The sequence below is a fragment of the Moschus berezovskii genome, chromosome 3 (genome assembly GCF_049115385.1).
Source record: "Moschus berezovskii isolate FMDL1 chromosome 3, NW_MosBer_1.0, whole genome shotgun sequence".
Lineage (NCBI taxonomy): Eukaryota > Metazoa > Chordata > Mammalia > Artiodactyla > Moschidae > Moschus > Moschus berezovskii.
The window spans coordinates 90,959,162-90,980,211 of record NC_142462.1 but is presented as its reverse complement, the minus strand read 5'-3'; the positions used below and the strand labels follow the sequence as shown (position 1 = coordinate 90,980,211).

General features: G+C 39.6%; 1 protein-coding gene across 2 annotated transcripts; it reads left to right on the top strand.

Annotated features, from left to right (window-relative positions):
• Positions 1–926: 926 nt before the first annotated feature.
• YAE1 (YAE1 maturation factor of ABCE1) lies at positions 927–20,192 on the top strand. Of its 2 annotated transcripts, none has more exons than XM_088834639.1 (3): positions 927–1,110; positions 3,016–3,137; positions 14,921–20,192. In XM_088834639.1, the coding sequence occupies exons 1-3, from the start codon at positions 982–984 to the stop codon at positions 14,979–14,981; spliced, it is 312 nt and encodes a 103-aa protein (XP_088690765.1). In that variant the 5' UTR covers positions 927–981; the 3' UTR covers positions 14,982–20,192. The 2 variants fall into 2 exon arrangements, with proteins under 2 accessions (XP_088690765.1, XP_055277130.1); XM_055421155.2 differs by lacking the exon at positions 14,921–20,192 and adding an exon at positions 4,986–5,590 and having other exon boundaries at positions 928–1,110.
• Positions 20,193–21,050: the final 858 nt, after the last annotated feature.

The following is a 21,050-nucleotide window of genomic DNA, read 5'->3' as shown; positions in this document are numbered from 1 at the left end:
TCAAACTGTAAAGAATCCACCTGCAATACAGGAGACCATGGTTCCATCCCTGGGTAGGGGAAATCTTTTGAAGAGGGAATGGCTACCCACTCCAGAATTCTTCCGTGGAGAATTCAATGCACAGAGGAGCCTGTAGGGCTACAGTCTGTGGGGTTGCAGAGTCACACAGGACTGAGCTATGAACACACACTACTACATGAGCGCGCAAAGGGCCAAACAGGAATACTGATGGTATCCATTCATTAACTTTTGTTTCAACACCTACTGCAGTTCGGAACAGTGCTGGTGCTGAGTTCTTATATAAAAACAAGTCTCCATCCTCACTAGTAGTCTTTTCTGGCATTTCAGAAGGAACAGGAGTCAGAGAAGGATGCTGTGAATCAATGAGAAATTTTTCGTTTTATAAACGCTCTCTGTATTTACTGATCTCAAAAGGGCTGCACTATCTTAACTTCTTTAATGTACTTTGTTCCACGCTCCTAACAACTGAAACAGTCCGGCAGTCCAAGCCTTTAAAGGCACTGAAGGGGATTCTAAAATGCGGAGTGCCTCAAATGAACTACCTCGAAGGGTTTTGCCAATGCACGCGTCTCCAAAACTCAGACCCCAGCAGACACCATGGTATAAGTGCACAGTGTTCATTGAACGCTGGCGCTGCCTTCCGCAGTCAAGGTCAGAGGGGTTCCACGTGGGAGGAACCTGCCTCGCCCACAAGTGCACGGCGACATTTCCAGCTTAGTAAGGGTACTTCCAAATGTCACGGAGGAAAAGCCTCGGGGTGTGTGGGGGGGGGGGCGGGGAACCAGGGCCTTCCTGGGATCCGCGGCCACCCTGTGGACCCGTCACAACTTTCACACAGCCTACACCTACGCGCACGCGCAGCGGTGCCGCGAGCCCCGCCGTCTGTCTTCGCCCCGCCCCTCGGACCGGAAGGAGTTGCCGGCCCTTCCGGCGTCCGGCGGCCCCGCGGCTGCCTCAGTGATGTCGTGGGTTCACGCTGCTTCTTTGGTCCAAGCTCCTGAAGGGGAAGGGGACGTGTTTGACGAGGAAGCTGATGAGTCACTCCTGGTGCAGCGGGAATGGCGGAGCCAAATGCAGAGACGAGTCAAAGTAAAGCTGCGTGGAGGGGGCGGGGGTCTATTGCTGTACCGGGTTGTTAGCACTGGAGCTGGGAGTTGTGACGAAGTGGGGTCCCAGGATGAAGGCCGGAGTGGTCGCGGCCTGGCCTGGCGCTGCCCTCCCTCTCCCTTACCATTCAGTCTGGCCCATGTCCTGATAGGGCTTCCCAGTGGGTTACTTGAAACCGTGCGACACCACAGGTTGCTTTCCTTGAGCGCCCGTGAAATGTGTTGGATGGACACCGGGGACCGAACAAAATAACCTTTGTCAAATACTCTGAAGAGATTTCTGTTTGATGGGCATCCGAGGGAAAGGGATGGACGAGAAACATTTACACTGTTCTAATTATGTCTTCCAACCAGTCCATTCTAAAGGAGATCAGTCCTGGGTGTTCATTGGAAGGACTGATGCTAAAGCTGAAACTGCAATACTTTGGCCACCTCATGCGACGAGTTGACTCACTGGAAAAGACTCTGATGCTGGGAGGGGTTGGGGGCGGGAGGAGACGGGGACGACAGAGAATGAGATGGCTGGATGGCATCACCGACTCGATGGACATGAGTTTGAGTGAACTCCGGGAGTTGGTGATGGACAGGGAGGCCTGGCGTGCTGTGATTCATGGGGTCTCAAAGAGTCGGACACGACTGAGCGACTGAACTGAACTGAATTATGTCTGTCAAAGGACATGTAGGCAGTTTACATGGGTTGTTTGAATGAGTGGGGAGCCTAAAGTTAGGAGTAGTGTTAGTCAGGACAGATGGAAAAAGTGAACTTAAGAATGTTGTCAAAGGGCAGTAAGAGAAAGCTAATAAGGAATGGAGTCAGGGAGTCATACAAGGCTGAGCGACTAAGGAATGGTGGTGGCTACGTAAGGGAGTATTAATGTTTTTTTTTAATTTGTTGGGTGTGAATTATCCATCTCTAATTTGTCTTAGTATTCATTGAGTCTCAGCTTAATATCACACACCTAGTTTCCAGGTGGAGCTTTCAGAGCTTAGTTCAGGGTGAGGACCAAATGGTGAGATCTGTGCCTGCTCGTGTCCTTGCCAACCATTAAATTGCCAGTAAATCTGCCCTTGTTTAATGTCTCAGTAAAATAATATTTGCTTAGCGCAACAACGTTGTCAACTTCAGAAATGCCTTACGTGAAGCTGAGGCTAAACCAGTAAATACTGAGCACCTTTTGAGTGTTGTGGCAGGACAAAAATCCTTCAGTTTCAGTTCAGTTCAGTTCAGTCGCTCAGTCGTGTCCGACTCTCTGCGACCCCATGAATCACAGCACACCAGGCCTCCCTGTCTATCACCAACTCCCGGAGTACACTCAAACTCATGTCCACAGAGTCGGTGATGCCATCCAGCCATCTCATTCTCCGTCGTCCCCTTCTCCTCCCGCCCCCAACCTTTCCCAGCATCAGAGTCACTTAAGGTAAATTTCTAAATCAAGCAAAATTTCTAAAACCAGACCTCTCATCTTCCTTTTACTATACCAATTTCCTCTTTCCCTACTCCAGTTCCAAGACCTTGGTAACCCTGCCCTGCCTTACCCACCCACACCAAACCAGTTTCTAAAGGACCAGACACCTAATTCTCCATGTTTCCTTTCGTGGAGCTATTGCTAACACGGATTTTTTTTTTTTAATATGTAGAATCAGTATTTTAAGATGTGTCCAATAAATCTAGACTACAAAAATGGGATAAACCAACAATAAGCTTTTATGAGAAGCATAGTTTACTTTGGTTGTGTGATTACGCCATAGTTATAGAACCATGATGTTAAATAACACAATAGAGGCCTGTTTCATCAGTTTCTAAATTGGTTCTGTGACTTCCTAGAAAAACCTACACTGGTTTACTTGGTGTTAGTTACAGCTGTAATTCTTCATTACTTATTTTTAGGAAGGCTACAGAGATGGAATAGATGCTGGCAAAGCAGTTACTCTTCAACAAGGCTTCAATCAAGGTTATAAGGAAGGTGCAGAAGTCATCATAAACTATGGACAACTTAGAGGAACATTGAGGTAATTTTTGAAACTTAAATGCTGAATTATTTTAACCTTTGTACTAGTAGAGGGTTTTGATGAAAGTAATATATAAAAATAAAGTGTAAGCTGAAGTGTTTCCCCTAGTGTTAAATCCACAAGAGGGTATGCAGAGCATAGACTAAAATTGCCTTCAAAAAGTCAACCCACTTTAATATGTGAGCCAGATGTTGTCTTTTGTTGCAAAGAAATGATACAAAGGTGTCTTCTTTTTTGCTACCTGAACTACCACCAATCTGTATCTCAAAGTAATTGAAAAAAATCTTCAGGTTTTGGGTAACGTTTTTATTCTGGCACATGCGGCAGAACACAATAAAACAGATGTCTGGACTAGGAGTACCTGATGAAGAGTATAGCCAGTAACAGAAAATTTATTCCATTTACTTTATTCCTGAACTTTGAACACCTGTCAGGATTTCATAGGAATAATGGCATGTGATCCAAAGGCACATGGAGCTAGGAGCACGGCAGGCTTGTCCTCTTTGATGCTTTGTACCTTTTAAGCAGTCCTCTATAGAGAAAAACATAAATACTTCAAAGAATCACTGATTTTTACAAGGTATGAAATAAAAGTTATCAAAACAGGACAGAGACTTCCCTGGCAGCCCAGTAGTTAAGACTCTGTCTGCACTTCCAATTCAGGGGATGCAAGTTTGATCTCTTGTCAGGAGATGTAGATACCACATACCATAAGGCGGCACAGCCAAGAAAAAAATTAAAATTAAAAATAAAATTAGAAAAAAGTTATCAATACAAAAGTTCATTACATTTGAGGTTTTATAAAATTCAGCTGTCAGGAATCAGCATTTATAGTATACTATAGTAAGAAAATGATCATGTGTTCATCTTCACATCAAGTTAATTTTTTATAAGCTTAGAAAGCTTATTGCAGGGTATCTGCTGGCAATGCAGTGGATTTGGACTTCATGTTTTCATTTTCACAGTCTGCTTTCAGTCCCTGGTCTGGGAACTAAGTTACCACAAGCTGTGTGACATGGCCAAAAAAAAAAAAAACTTGTTGCTAACATTGTTACTTTTCACAACAACCTTTATTTTGTGACATGAATAATATGAATGTAGGAAAGTAAAAGTACTATCTATACTAAAAAAAAGGTAAAGAAAAATAATTATTAGGACTAGAAGAATTGTAACCTTCTTCAATAAAATTGTTAGTAAAGTATCTACTCTAACAAAGTTAGGAAAGTGAGTTGTCTCAAAACCTTTTTTCCCCTCACCTTCAGTTTTTATGTCAAGCAGGTGTATAACAGTGATTTTTAACCTTGGTTATACCTTGTTATCAGCTGGGAAGCTTTAAAAAAATAACACCCCCAGAGTTTCTGATTTAATTGGTCTCGGGTGTGACCTGGACCTTGATAAAGTTTAAAAGTTTTGCAGGTAATTCTGATGTGCATCCAAGATTGAGAATCACTAGTTTAGAAGCTGGTTGCTGCCTTTAAAAGAAAAAGTAATGTTTCAGGTTTTTTCTTTCTCTTGAGTTGTATCCATCTTCAACAGAAGCTACACAATCATAAGGGGAAAATAAAATTAGGAAAAATAGATGAGGACTTGTGAAGGAGTGGTTATGAATTATAAACAGTTTATATGATTAACTCCAGTTTTTAATTTCTGTTGAAAGATAATGTCCTTATATTTATAATCTTATTTTACCATCATTACTTTCCTGACTTTGACTCACATTGCTATTATTAATAATTTTTGCATGATTTTATCTAGAAGAGAAACATGTAAGCCTTAGCTTCAAAAATTCTAAAAGCCTTTGATTGTTTAATTTTTTCCTCTTTAACTGTTATTTATATTTTCGTTCAGTGCTTTGCTCTCCTGGTGTCACCTTCATGATAATAGTTCGGCTTTGATCAGTAAAATAAATAATCTTCTGGATGCAGTTGGCCAGTGTGAAGAGTATGTGCTCAGACATCTGAAATCAATCACTTCACAGCCACATGTTGTAGATTTATTGGACTCCATTCAGGATATGGACCTTTGTCATGTAGCTCCAGCTGAGGAAAAAATTGATGAAGCTAAAGATGAAAGATTCTGTGAAAATAATGCTGAGTTTAACAAAAACTGTAGTAAGAATCTTAGTCAGGTAGATTGTTCATCTTTAGAATGTTGTAGAGCCCAGGAGCATGCACGCTCTGAAAACCCAAGCCTCACTTGGATTTTAGAACAGACAGCCAGTTTGGTAAAACAGCTGGGAGTATCAGTAGACATATTACAACACCTCAAACAACTATAAGAATTACCTTCACTTTAATAATGGAAGCAATGTTCAGAACATTATTAGAACATTTTGTTTCTGAACAAGCTAACCAAAATTGACGCTGGTTTCTACACTTCACTTGGAAGGGTATCCCTTCATGTAATGTTGAAACATCTTCAAAATTAATACTATTAAAGGTAATATAATCCTTCTTTCTTTGTCACTGGTAATTTTTATGTGGTTAGAGATATGCTCAAAAATTCCAGTTATCTTCATTTTCAAATTTCTGGGGACTCATTACTATCAGAAATGAACAAGAATCAGACTACAGTTGACCCTTGAACAACCCAGGTTTTAAAGGTACCCATCCACCATGCAGTAAAAAAATCTGCATACTACTTACAGCTGGCCCTCCATATCTGCTGTTATTAGTCTCAGATTTAACCAGCCTCAGATCGTATAGTACTGTAATATTTACTATTGAAAAAGGTCCAAGTGTAAGCGGACCCTCAGGGTTCAAACCTATGTGTTCAAGCATCAGCTGTTATTTTGTAAGGACTTAGCCCTACTTTCTGCTCCTGTCACATTGTCTTGTGATTAGGACCTCATCAACTAATCAGACCAAAGTTACAAAAAATAATCTAATGGCTAAAGTTGTAAATAGACACATACAGATATATATATATATGTAGATGTACTATCTTGAAATTAAGAGGCTAATAAGTGTAAAGCTGAAGACATGTTTCTATTGATAATTAAAAACAATTCTAAAGTTTGCTTTAGTTTTTTTTATTGACGTATTACTGATTTATTGTTGAAGTGTAATTTTTTTATAATGTTTCAGGTGCACAGCAAAGTGATTCAGTTATATATTTTTTTCCATTATAGGGTATTACAAAATATTGAATATAGTTTTATGTGCTATACAGTAGATTCTTTTTATCTATTTTATATATAGTAGTGTGTACATGTTAATTCGAAACTCCCAGTTTATCCCCACCTCCTTTCTCTTTTTAGTAACTATAAGTTTGTTTTCTATGTCTGTGAGTCTGTATCTATTTGTATAATTTTTTTTTAGATTCCACATATAAGTGATATCATATGATATTTGTTAAAGTTTGTTTCAGTTTTGTGATGATTGCTGCTAAGTCACTTCAGTCGTGTTCGACTCTGTGCGACCCCATAGACGGAAGCCCACCAGGCTCCCCCATCCCTGGGATTCTCCAGGCAAGAACACTGGAGTGGGTTGCCGTTTCCTTCTCCAATGTGTGAAAGTGAAAAGTGAAAGTGAAGTCGCTCAGTCGTGTCCGACCCTTGGCGACCCCACAGACTACAGCCAACCAGGCTCCTCCATGCATGGGATTTTCTAGGCAATAGTACTGGAGTGGCTTGCCATTGCCTTCTCCGACAGAAAATACGTTTCATGCTCAAGTACTTACCTAGCTTTTCCAAGTTTTAACCAGTTAGTAGTATTGCTTGACAGTGTGCCAGATTTTTCCTAAACTGCAGTTTTCCTTCATATTATTTAGTAATAAAACATTGAAGCCACTGACTTCTTTATTACCTTGTAGCAATATTCTTAGTCTAGCATAGACAAAATGAGATTCAAATTTTTGCTCTAGGACCTAAGCATATAAGATCAGGAAAAAGTTTTCCATCACTTTTTTGCCTGAAACACAAATTTATGTAACAAATCCGACTTCAGAGACACCCAAATGATTGCCCCTCGTTGATAGCCTTAACTTATATCTATCGTCTGCTCTAAAAGACAGACTTAGCTGATAAAAGAGGTATTTCAGGAGATCAATAAAATGTACTACTGCAATCTTGAACTTCCTTAAAGTTCACCAAACATTATGAAATTGAGGCAACAAATTTGAAATTAGAAAACCATAGTGTTTAGAATTTACTAAAACATACTGAAGATAAGTGAAATTTTATAGCTCATTTTTAAAAAGTATCTGATTACATCTCTCTAGATGTAAATATTATTATTTCAGAGATTTAATAATTTGCCTTGTTATACAGATACTATTACCATATGTATGAATGCAGCAAAAATCTCAAATCCACCTGGAATATTATAAGCAGTCTCTAAAGTCTTAGATATGAAATATACCCATCTTTAATAATATATCCCAAGAAAGTCACCCTGAATAAAAATTTCACGAGAGCAGCAAATCTAGAGATTTTATCTGGGCTCACCCTGACATTCCCTGAAGATAACAACCTTTGGCGCCATTGAAAATAGGGTGTTTTGTGTAGATGTTCACAGAAAAGGGAGCCAAGAGAATTAGGTGAGTTAAATGAGACTGTTAGATTGAAAACATCTCTTTAAGTTTACATTGCCTTTTGAGAAACACAGAAGTTCCTGAACTGCAGAGAAAACGTAATGGAATGCTCATTTTATACCTGTGTTTCCTGAGCCTCTGTACTGAAACCAGCAAGAAACCTTACCTTGTGTCTTTTACCCTGCCTTGTATATTGTAGGCCTACCAATTCTTGCCATGAAAAGACCCTAGATAAACATAAATGTAAAACAGGATTGCCCCAGAGCAGATATAGCCAAGAGTTTCAAGACCCAGGATCCAGACACTAGGCTTGGAGTGATGTGGTTTCCTTAAAAACAGAATTTTCACCTTATTTCTAGATACTGACATACCTGGAGTTTTTTATTTGTTGTTGGGTTTTTTTAAGCCCATAATACTATTCTTCTCTGACAGAGCTGTTGAAGCCACCAAAATTTTTGTGATACACAGACAAGTGGACAGTGGGCAGCTGAATTCACCTACCTCATCCTTACCTCATTTATATCCTTAGCATTGCTCATTAACTGCTTTTGTGGTACACCAAAATAAAAGCCTTGAACCAAGTCCAAGCTGTGATTTTCACCTATCTTCAAATTAATTAAAGCTTTATATTTCAGACTAAGATAAAGAGAAATAAATATATAGAGAGATTCTTTTTTCACATTCTTTTCCATTATGGTTTATTACAGGATATTGAATATAGCTCTCTGTGCTATATAGCAGGACCTTGTTGTTTATCCATTCTGTATATAATAGTTTGCATCTGCTAATCCCAAACTTCTTATCCATCCCTCCCTGACATCCCCTCCCTCTTGGCAACCTCAGGTCTGTTCTCTTATGTCTGGGAGTCTGTGTCTGTTTTATAGATAAGTTCATTTTGTCATATTTTAGATTCCACATATAAGTGATGTCATATGATGTTTCTCTTTCTCCTTCTGACTTCACTTAGTTTGATAACCTCTAGTTCCATCTATGTTGCTGCAAGTGGCATTATTTCATTTTTTAAATGGCTGAGTAGTATTCTGTTATATATTTGTACCACATCTTTATCCATTCATCTGTCCAGGGACATCTAGTTGTTTCCATGTTTTGTCTGTTGTGAACAGTGCTGCTGTGAACATAGGGGTGCATGTATCTTTTTAAATTATAGTTTTGTCTACATATATGCCCAAGAGTAGGGCATTTGCTGGATTGCTGGATCATATGGTAACTCCATCTTTAGGAACCTCCATACTGTTCTCCATAGTGGCTGCACTAATTTACATTCCCACCAACAGTGTAGGAGGACTCCCTTTTCTCCACACTCTCTCCCTCATTTGTTATCTGTAGACTTTCTAATGATGGTCCTTCTGACCGCTATGAGTTTTCACTTGTATTTTAAAGAGAGATTCTTAATTTCTGACCAGTAGATGAAGTGAATATCATATGTCATGTTAATAAACTACCATTCAGATTTCTTGCTCTACAGAAATTCTCAAGTCTCCGTCATTAATATATCAGTACTTCACCACCATAATTACTTTTCTTTCTTTTGCCCTCATTTACTGCCTTTTCTCAACAAACCTGCAAGAGTCTGCTGTCATTGTCTCAATTTTTTCCCCATTCACTCCTCAGCTTCAGACTACTTTTTGCCAACGTCACTGGTGGCTGCTAAATCATACAGCTGCCCTGACTGACTGCTTTCTAGTCTTCTCACTTGTCTCCTCCATCACTGGGCATCTGCCTTTACATTCCACCTGCCTGCCTTCTGCAGCAGCACTTTTCCTCTTTGTCCTACTCATTACTACTTGCTTATGCTGGGTAAATTATAAACTTGAATTTCATTTCCAGACCCAAGCAGCACTGTCAGTCTTTCTCATCCTGCATCCTGCTCCCCTATGCCCACAGACATTCTACACTTCTTTATATACTTCATTGCTTTGCGGACAATTCCCAACTTCTAAATTTACTCACCCTGACTCTTCTACCTGGAAGAGTAGAAGACCATCATTCCTTCCCAACATCCTTTCCACATCATTCTTTCCCAACAAATTCCTATTTATCTGTCAGTCCTAACTCAGATTTTACTTATCTTAGGCAGAGGTTGTTGCCCTTCCCAGTGTTCCCTCTGCATCACTTTGAGTACCTCTAACTTCAGATTTACAGGGAAGTACTTTATTCATCATTATATCCCCAGCACTTACCATTGCACCCTGTATATAGATGCATATGTGCTGCTTGATGAGAGGAAAAAATAACTATATCTACCAGCCACAATAAAAATGAAATCAGAAATTTAGAATCCCAAAATGTATCACGTTATATTTTATATTTAGACAAGAAAACAGACCTTTATGTTTGCCTTATAAATTTTTTTTTCTTTTCATTTTGCATGTTAATAAGAATGCACATATACAAGTTCTGTCTTTATCTTGTACTAAGCTAAATAATGGCACTAAGACTATTATTTACCAATTGCTAAATGAATACTACAGTATAATTTTTAGTGATAAAAATTTAATTTGAACAATTTTAGTTATTAAGGACAGAAAGATACTACAAAAGAAAAAACTGGAAGGGTATACAAATAGTTTCTATCTGACTGCCTGGTACATGGTGTCCAATGACAATAAGAAGGAATTGGAGGAAACAGAGGAGTGGAAAGTTAAGAGCTAACATGGTATACAGGATACACAGGCAGTGTTCTGAAAATTTCACCTGTATTACTTGTTTAATCCTCATAATGTCCCTAAGCATCAAGACTATTCATTATCCTCATTCTAGAGGTGGGCTTCCGTCTATGGGGTCACACAGAGTCGGACACGACTGAAGTGACTTAGCAGCAGCAGAGGTGAAGAAACCAGAAACCGAGAAGACTGACTTATCTAATCACAGATATTAAACGGGCAAGTTGAGATTGAAAGCAAAGCAATTGTACCTGCAGAGTTGGTGCTCTGGGTAAATGTGCGGCAGCAGTGACTGTGTTTAGTGAAGGGACTATGAACTGTATTTCCCCCTTGCTGTTAATTTCTATGTTTCTGCATTTTTCCAATCTTACCTAGTCAGCAAGTATTATTTCTATAACATGTATAGTAATCAACATTTACAAGAAGAGAAAAATTTGTTTGCTATATATCTCAAACAAGAAATTAAATTCCATTTCCTATTGTGAGAATATCATCTAGAAAGTGTTAACGAAAGGTGTGTTCTGCATATACAGAAACTAGGTCTCCATGGACTCAGACTTTCTAGAGCCCTTGTGGAGAGGATAATTTGTATCACTTGTTGCCATAATGTTTCTTTCGCTTTCATAAATTTCCTACTTTCAAATACAGATTGTGAGTTCACAACTGGCAAGAATATGTATTGCTACAGATCTGCCAAAAAGAGCCTAGAGTCCTTACCATACATCAAACTGTTTTCTTGCCCTATAGTCTGCTCTTTCATAAAGAAGGTTAAAGTATAATTAGAACTACGCACAACGAATTCAGATCTGCAGAAGTTGAATCCTGTTCCTTTTGTGGACAGTTCACAGTTGAGAGGCCGGCCCTGAACTTCTGGATCTGGTTTATTTCCAAGAGCTGTTGAATTAGTTCACAGCCACTGGGTGGTGCTGGTGCATCCTGATACCTATTGTGCCCACAAGACAGGAAGCCAGTGATTATTCCTGAAGCTAGAACAAATTGAGTCTTTTGTAAGATTGGGAGGATAGGGAGAGGTTTCTGGAGTATGTAAAAAAAAACAAAACCCAAAAAGGTAAAGTGCACTCCAACCGCTTTTTTTTAAAAAAGGGAGACCCGGGTTCTGGATACTCCACTTCAGTATTCTTTCCTGGAGAATCTAATGGACAGAGAGGAGCCTGGTGGGCTACAGTCCATGGGGTTACAAAGAGTCAGACACAACTAAGCAACTCACACTTCAGGCTGAGAATTTTTCTCAATCAAAATAATCAATCATAAGAAAACCTGGTGGCAGGAAAAAAGCACCATTTATTCTCCAAATCCCTGAGACCTAAAAATAAATGCCTAGCATATAACCTTCAATCAGAAGTGATGTAAGATTATAATTTTACATGCATGAAGCATTTCTACTTTGTCAGGACTGTGCCTAAACTGTTTCAAACATTAATCTCTCTCACATACACAGATACAAACAACTCAGGATTTAGGGATAGGGAGATAGAGACAGCAACTTACTTTTTTAGCCTATCAAATAGGTCACAACCCTGCTTTTTTAAGGCAACAAATACACGACTAGGTACATTTTCCTCACATTAAACACAGTTCATTCCAGCTAATATTTAAGTCTATTTCCTTATGGATTGCAGAGTCACCATAATATCATACTGCTCTGTTATTTATAAAGTAAGGTTTTACAAAGAATTGTTGACATAAAGCTAAAGTGATTTGTCAAGTCCCTTGTAATAATAATATGAATGATTTGACAGTAATCATACTGACAGCCCTTGCCAATAAAGTAAAGCTGGACTGGAATGAGGATATAAAATAAATAACCTGAGAATAACATCTTTCTTTTTCTTATTTGGAAACTATTCTATAAAACACCTTCCTTCAAATATCAGATCCTACAATAGCCAGAGATTCTAATTTATGATGATAAACTACAATGAAACATCAAATCATTCTTTGAGAACCTTCAATGATGAAGTCTTTACTTGGTATAAACTAACCACAATTTTTTAATCTATATGCTATACTAAAAATCAGGGCCTTCCCAGATGGCACAGTGGTAAAGAATCCACCTGCCAATGCAGGAGACACAGAAGACATGGGTTCAATCCCTGGTTGGGGAAGATCCCCTGGAGGAGGAAATGGCAACCTACTCCTTTATCCTTGCTGGGAAAAACTCATGGACAGAGGAACCTGGCGGGCCTCAGCCCATGGGTTCGCAAAGAGTTGGACACAACTGAGTGACTGAGCACACACATCCTAGAAATTATTGCCATAGAGTTGATTATGATCCAAAACTCATTTAATGCATTTAGACATTTAAATCCCAGGTGGGAGCCAGTTAAACTACTTTCACTTGAAGTCACTTTGTTTTGCTATTCAAGATGCCAAATAACACATTACTAGTCTGTATTTTAATCTTATAGGCCTGTATGAGGTTCATTGGATGTCTAGAATATGGCATAGTATTTATTGTGACCCCAGCTCAGAGACTGTTTTTCTTTCTGTCCATGTGCTAGAATAAAGGACTGCCTTCATGAAGGTAGCAGTAGAGCTGGGGTCAGGGATGTGAGCCAGGTTCACTCAGCTGCTCACAGGCCCCACCTCTTTAGTAAACATGAGGCTCCTGACCTCATCACAGGATACTGCTGTCACCAAGGAAGTAACCAAGGGACAACTTGAGAAAGTCAGGCCACTGACCAAGTGAGTGACTCCTAACAGATCCTGTTCAGTTAATGGGAAGAATGAGCAGAGAGACAGATATGGGTGCTGAAGATCAGTATAGCTTCTGGCTTGATAAAGCAGAGTATGAATCAAATCAGAAACACCCGTATTTAGGAATTAGATCTAAGAAAATAATTAAAACATGCAGAATAAACCTTCAGCACAAAAATATTTATTGCCTATGCTGAGTAGATAAAGATTAACAACAACCTAAATGACCAACAGTAAAAGAATTGCTAAGGGTATTTTGATATATCCACTCAGAAATGTGAATGCAGTCATTACAGATGATCACTATGAGATCTATAGAAACAGGGAAAATAATTATGGTATTTTAAAAGTAAAAGTCACTGTAAAATGTTTCTTATGTATGTGTACAAATTATGTAAAAAATGTTTTTGCAGACAAAAACTAGAATATGAGTCTCATATACTAAGGTACTAATGTGGTAGGATTAGAGGGTTGTTGTTTTTTTTCTTTTTCAGAACTTACTTTAATGTCACTGTGCTGTTTTACAATAAAAAAAGAAAAATATTTGGAGAGGCATTGGTTTTTAAGAAAAAGAGCAATATGTACTTTATCATGAAAATAAAAATCTGGGGAAAAGGTATATACACTTAATTCAAAGTAATAGATCAGAAGAAGATCCCCAGATAACTATCTGGTAAGGAGGGGGAATACAAGAAATCAGAAGATTTTGATTATATTTTTTTCCAACTATGTAAAAAAGAAAACCATTCCTATTTGACCTTAGTACATTTTTTGAGAGCCACTGTAAGGTTTTACTTCAGCTTATACTAACAATTACACCAAACTAACTGAGGTGGTACCCTGAGAATGTGGGTACATTCTTGGTAGCATGAGCAAACTAGCTTTCTTAAAAATCTGTGGTGCTGCTACTCTCTTAACAAAATAAAATAAAACAGATAAAATGAAGTCTTTATTGAATCTGTTACTATATTGCTTCTATGTTAAAAGAGAAAGATCAATCAGTTCACAAAATTGAGACTACTATTAGCCAACTGCATTATTTTACTCTCACTCTTGGGGGAAACTGATACCACACATATAAATCAGTTCTACGCAATATATAATATCCAATAATAAGACACTTTGAACCTCAGAAAGCTCAATGAGAAGTGACTGACTGCTACCTTAAACAGATTTGAAAGAGAATACATATTTACATAATTTATTTAGTTCTCGATATTGATTTGATTGTGGTAATAATTTTGGCTAAGTTTGCCATTATTTTGTATATGTTAATAAACTATATGTATATAAGCTGTCTGCTTCCCCAAAGAGGTTTGAGCCTCTTAGTTTCCAAGTCTGTAAAATGGAGGTGATGATAGCAATCTCATTGTCTCTGTGAAGATCACATGCTATGAGATACATAACAGCAGTGCTTACTAGGTGTCAGGCACCCAGTAAGCACTCGGTAAGGAAGAGCACATACCCTGTGGTGGCTCAGCGTGGCAGCCCTGAAGCGAGACTGTCTGCTTCAAAGCACAGCACCATCATTTGCAAGGCATTGCACCTTACTGTGCTTGTTCCTTCTTCTTTCAAATATTAGTGCCTATCATAGCTTTATTGTAAAGAATAAATGAGTTTTATATGTAAAGCATTAAAGACAGTGTCTGGCACATATTCAGTGCTCACAACACGTTGTTGTTTTGTCGCCAAGTTGTGTCCGACTCTCTGACCCCGTGAACTGCATCATACCAATCTTCCCTGTCCTTCACTATCTCCCTGAGTTTGTTCAAACTTATGTCCATTGAGTCAGTGATGCCATCCAACCATCTCATCCTCTGTCTCCCCCTTCTCCTTAATCTTTCCCAGCATCCGGGTCTTTTCCAGCGAATTGGCTCTGCGCAGCAACAGCTTCAGCGCGATGCATTAGCTATTACTATATTTGCTCCTGAGCATCATGCCTATAATTTGGATAAAATGCAGCAAGACATTGAACTGTCTTTAGACAACGTTAGCTGTCATGGTACTCTGCCATGACTGGGACACAGCCAAGCTTCCCACTGACATAGCTAAAGGTAATTAGTGTGATTTCTCCCTGTGTTATCTTAAAAGAAAGGGAGAGATGGAAAGAAGAAAACACTTCCAAACATTTGCAAATGTTAGTACAAAATTACTTTAAAGTATTGATGATCAGTGAAGTTTTTGGTTGCCAAAGTGATGGTGGAAGGATGCTCCTTGGCAGTACTTGCGCGAAGAGGATGCTGTGTATCTTGCCCTGCCAGGTCGGTCCTGCAACAAAGAATTGTCCTTCAGCCCTCGAATTTCACACAGCCCGGGAGACATTCATGTAAATGAAGATGCAGTTTGTAATTATCTAAGCCTAGAATACAGCTATATTTTAATTATGAACACACAGTACTTTTTGCTTTGTTCTAACATCGCTTTTTGAAGTTATAAAATAATTAGGTTCCTTGTACAGAAACATTGTAAAAATATATTATTTAGGAAAAGTAAATCTTCCATATTGCTACCAGTTACGGACTGAATCGTGTTCCCCAAAATTAATGTCAAAACCTTAGCCCCAAGAACCTTAGAATGTGACTATATGTGGAGAGAGGGCCTTTGAAGAGATGATGAAATTATGTTGATATGTGCCAGAAACAAACACAATATTGTAAACCGATTATCCTCAAATTAAAAATAAATTAATTTAAATTAAAAAAAGAGATGATGCAGTTAAAATGTGTCTATGAGGATGGGCCCTAATCCATCTGACCTGTACCCTCCCAAGAAGAAGAAATTTTGACACACAAAAAGACATCAGACATATGAGTGCACAGAGGAAAGACCATGTGAATACACAGCAAGAAGGTAGCCATCTGCACTCCATCCGAGGGCTGAGGCCTCAGGAGGAACCACACCTGTTGCCATCAGATACCTAATCTCCAGAACCATGAGAAAATACATTTCTGCTGTTTATCGTCCAGCCTGTGGTGTCTTATTATGGCAGCCCTAGCAAACTAATGAAACGCCCCTCCAGATTCTTCCAGAATCTTTCTATACACATTAGCAAATGGCACAGTTTTATTTTCTAGAAATTCATTGTTTCATCAGATCTTTATTGAGTACCTATTATATTCAGAGAGGTTTCATTGGCATGCAAAACAAATCCCTACTGAAATGAGATCATACCAAGTATACAAAAAGCAGCTTTATTTTTTCACTTAAAAATGTATCTGTGTCAGTAATGATAACCATAATTTATTAAGGGCTTTGTAATCTCCAGGCACTGAGGGTAAACACTTTGCTTACAGTGTGTTAAAGTGCCCCCGTCTCTCCAAGCCAAATGAGATGATAGGCTTGAAAGCCTTTGGAAACTGAAGCTTAAGCTACATATAAAGGCTATACCCCCGACTGCAGCCTTCAGAGATTCGCTGACTGATAAACATCAATCCTAGAAGGAACCTTCATAAGCCAGGGATTCTAATTACTGTGTATGTCAGGAAACTGAGGCCCCGAGAAAACAGAACCTGTTGTGACCCTTAGATGAGATCATCAGATTGGCTCTCGACAGCAGAAGCCAAAAGAATAACTTCTTGCAGGATTTCGGGAACCAAGGGAGAACCAAGCCCAGAAAGCTAAAGGAGGGGGCTGTGGTTCCCCCAGACACTTCTGGCCACTTGGACTCTCAGCAACACCACCCACTGTGAATAATCTGTAATGACTCCAAGATTTTGTTGAACCTCTTCCAATTTTAAGTCCCAGGCAACAGTGTCCAATTACATGTTCTGCCAGGTACCAGGAGAGGGGATATCTGGTACCTCACACTAGGAGGAAAAGCCCTGTCTCCCAACAAGCCTCACACTGCAGAGGACCCCCAAATCATGAAAGGACACTCAGATGCTGGGTACCCAAAAGTCCTGATGTCCACTATGGAGGGGAAAATTCAGGACTCTGAAGTCAGGTGTCCTAACTTTTAGTTCTGTCTTTTTTCTACAACCCTTTTCTTTACCTTCCTTGTACATGGTTTCTTTAAAATCATGAGATATTTTTCTTTGAGTGGGAGTACAATTTAATACACACTGAATTTTCGGGGGCTGTGACTACTGCGTTAGTAGAATGTTGTACTATGTTGTCTTTGGAACTGACAACTGCACTGCTTCTGGTATCAAGTCACCAGTGCAGCTCACCTGCCAGACTGCCCCTTGTCTCCATCAGACTCCTCTATTGTGCCTTAGTGGAGTTGTGCCCAAGCATTACATGTAGAAGTACAGATTCTTTTGCTGATAATATTCTTCCTTTCATTTCTCCTTTAGGTTATAATTAGGGCTCTATCATAATTTTTTAAATAGATGAATAGGAAAAGGCTGTTGTGTCTAAAAACCACTACTTTAAGGATAACAACTTATTCTGAAAGCACAAACTTCTGTCGGTATCTTCCTCACTTTTTAAAATCACTATCTACTTTCAGGTTTTTTGTTTGTTTGTTTTCTTGACCAAGTGATTCCAATTTATCTTGGTTTCTGCCTGAAGAATCCCGCAGTTCATGGGGTAGCAGAGAGTTGGACACGACTCAGTGACTTCACTGCTGATTTCCAGGACTTTTTAAATGCTCCAAACCACTATACTTGTCTTTTCAGTTCAGTTCAGTCGCTCAGCAGTGTCCGACTCTTTGCAACCCCATGAATCACAGCATGCCAGGCCTCCCTGTCCATCACCAACTCCCGGAGTTCACTCAAACTCACCTCCATCGAGTCGGTGATGCCATCCAGCCACCTCATTCTCTGTCGTCCCCTTCTCCTCCTGCCCCCAATCCCTCCCAGCATCAGAGTCTTTTCCAGTGAGTCAACTCTTCGCATGAGGTGGCCGAAGTATTGGAGCTTCAGCTTTAGCATCAGTCCTTCCAATGAACACCCAGGACTGATCTTTAGAATGGACTGGTTGGATCTCCTTGCAGTCCAAGGGACTCTCAAGAGTCTTCTCCAACACCACAGTTCAAAAGCATCAATTCTTCGGCGATCAGCTTTCTTCACTAGAAGTGTTAAAATTTCTCCAATCTTTCTTTTATTCCAGCCTAGATTTAATTACTATGTTACTGTGAACTGCTTGGTTTTGAAAAGTTAGTGTTACTTAGTCCTTTGTACATGTAAGGAGCCTGTAAGCTTGACAAAGCTTGGAAGTAGGAAAAATTACAGCTACCCCACCTCTTGCACAGCAGCCGCAGAAATTTCCACAATATTTCTTTTCTAATAATAATAGTCTCCTCTCAAAGGAGAAGGCTTTCCCACGTTTATTAAGTATGTGGCTATTTGGTTAGAATTTGTTCACTGATTATATCCACTTACTTGGTGTTATTAACAGATTAAATAAGGCTTCCTATTTATTCCCTTGCAGGCACATACCTTTTTTTAGAAATTTAAAAATTATACAATTTTAGCTTTAGTTTAAAATAAAAGGCTTTTTAAGGACTTGAAAGTCCCTTGGACAGCAAGGAAATCAAACCAGTCAATCTTAAGGGAGATCAACCCTGAATATTCACTGGAAGGGACTGATGCTAAAGCTGAAGCTCCAGTATTTTGGACATCTGATGAGAAATGATGACTCACTTGAAAATCCCTGATGCTGGGAAGGATTGAGGGCTGAAGGAGAAGAGGGTCTCAGAGGATGAGATGGTTGGATGGTATCACCAATGCAATGAGCATGAAATTGGGCAAATTCCGGGAGATAGAGACAGGAAGGCCAGGCGTACTGCAGTCCATGGGGTCGAAAAGATTCGGACGTGACATGGTGACTGAACAAGAACAAGGATTTCCCTGGTTGTGTAGTAGTTAAGACTCTGCCCTTCCAGTACAGGGGGCATGGGTTCAAATCCTGGTCAGGAAACTGAGATCCCACATGCCACGAGGTGTGGCCAAAAATAAAGATAAAGGAACTTTATAATAAAAAATAAGTCACTTGTAATCTTAGAAGCAATGAAAACTAATTTACCTTATAAACTGTTGAATGTTGAAAAGTGATATCTATAGATAAAATTTCCCATGTAAGTCAAAAGCTTTGCTGAGAAAATAAGTGTATGACTATATTTGACAACATAAAATCTATTTTTCACGAAAAATTTTCTATGTAGTTTTCTGTATAGCTAGTTTAATGACCTCAAGAGCACATGTAGTTTAGAATCTGAAATCCAAAATTGAAACTGTCAGTTGTTTAATGGTTTATAGAGAACTGTTGGTGTTCCAAATCTAAAATGTGTTCTTCAGCTGGGGTGTCAGTTTTGCAGGACCTGGGCTGCTTAATTGGAATACGCAGTGTCCTAACCTTTCAGTTCAGTTTCAATTCAGTTCAGTCACTCAGTCGTGTCCGACTCTTTGCAACCCCATGAATCACAGCACGCCAGGCCTCCCTGTCCATCACCAACTCCTGGAGTTCACTCAAACTCATGTCCATTGAGTTGGTGATGCCATCCAGCCATCTCATTCTCTGTCGTCCCCTTCTCCTCCCGCCCCCAACCTTTCCTAGCATCAGAGTCTTTTCCAGTGAGTCAACTCGTCGCATGAGGTGGCCAAAGTATTGGAGTTTCAGCTTTAGCATCAGTCCTTCCAATGAACACCCAGGATTGATCTTTAAATAAATTATCTTTAAATTATCTTCTTTTACATAATTGGGGACACCAAATCCTATTGGGTGTTAGTAACAAAAAAAATCCCTCACATTCTTCAGCGTTTACAGCTCAAACCCAGTTTTTAGCTGTATAAGAAATCCTATTTTCTTCTCTGTTTAACCACCTTGGTTCAAATCCCCCACCCATCCTATATACCCTACTCCACCCCCACCTCCAGGATAATCTTCATGACCCCCAAACTCCTGAGGAATCCTGTTGTCATGAAAGGCCAGTTTCATACCTACCTAGTAAGGCGAATGTTAGACCTAAATACATAATAGGTAGTATTAGTATTATTACTGTGTACTCTCTTAAAATCTTGCCATTGGTTTTTGTAGATTTTCTCCTGGACTCCATGAGGAGACAGAAATCTAGTGTCTAATAAGAGACAAACATGTGGAGTTAGTTGTCTGCTTATTGTTTGGATGGTTTTGAGAAAATGAATCAGTGCAGATATTTGTTGGTGTGTAGCCAACACTATCCTGGGGAGGGCGGGGAAGTTTCCTTTAGCTGAACACTCAGGATTGCCAGAAAGATCTTTCTAAAACACAAGTTTGATCTTATTGTTCTCTTGCATGTCTCCTCATGAGAGGAAACAACTGGTCCCAGCCTTCATTTCCAGTGTCATCCTCTGTCAGATGACCTCACATATCAGTGATAATAACAAATGCTGTTTCCTGAAGTTCCATGTGCTTGTAAATTTGTTGCTGTGGCTGGAATGAATGTTTTCCACTGTCTCCTCCTTTAAATTCAACTGAAGTATCATCACTAGGAAAACCATTACTCATTCTCCCAAGGCTGAGATAATAACTTTGTGTTTCCCTGGTACCTCTTACCCACCATAGAGCACGTTACAGGTACTCCTCAGTGTTGCCTCATTAGCTTGGGAGCTCTTTGAAGGGTTGAATACTGCTACTGCTACTGCTAAGTCACGTCAGTCGTGTCCAACTCTAAGCGACCCCATAGACGATAGCCCACCAGGCTCCTCTGTCCCTGGGATTCTCCAGGCAAGAACACCGGAGTGGGTTGCCATTTTCTTCTCCAATGCATGAAAGTGAAAGTGAAGTCGCTCAGTCATGTCCGAGTCTTAGCCACCCCATGGACTGCAGCCTACCAGGCTCCTCCGTCCATGGGATTTTCCAAGCAAGAGTACTGGAGTGGGTTGCCATTGCCTTCTCCGGAAGACTTGAATAGATATTACTAAAATCTGGCTCCTCAGCATTTAGTAAAGTGCTGGACACATATTGAGTAAATGCTCAATCAGTTCAGTTCAGTCACTCAGTCGTGTCAGACTCTTTGCAACCGCATGGACTACAGTACGCCAGGCCTCCCTGTCCA

Coding starts and splice junctions, on each gene's coding strand:
- YAE1 (XM_055421155.2), top strand. CDS start 982: ATGTCGTGGGTTCACGCTGCTTCTTTGGTCCAAGCTCCTGAAGGGGAA. Junction 1,111..3,015: donor AAATGCAGAGACGAGTCAAA/GTAAAGCTGCGT, acceptor ACTTATTTTTAG/GAAGGCTACAGAGATGGAAT. Junction 3,138..4,985: donor CAACTTAGAGGAACATTGAG/GTAATTTTTGAA, acceptor ATTTTCGTTCAG/TGCTTTGCTCTCCTGGTGTC.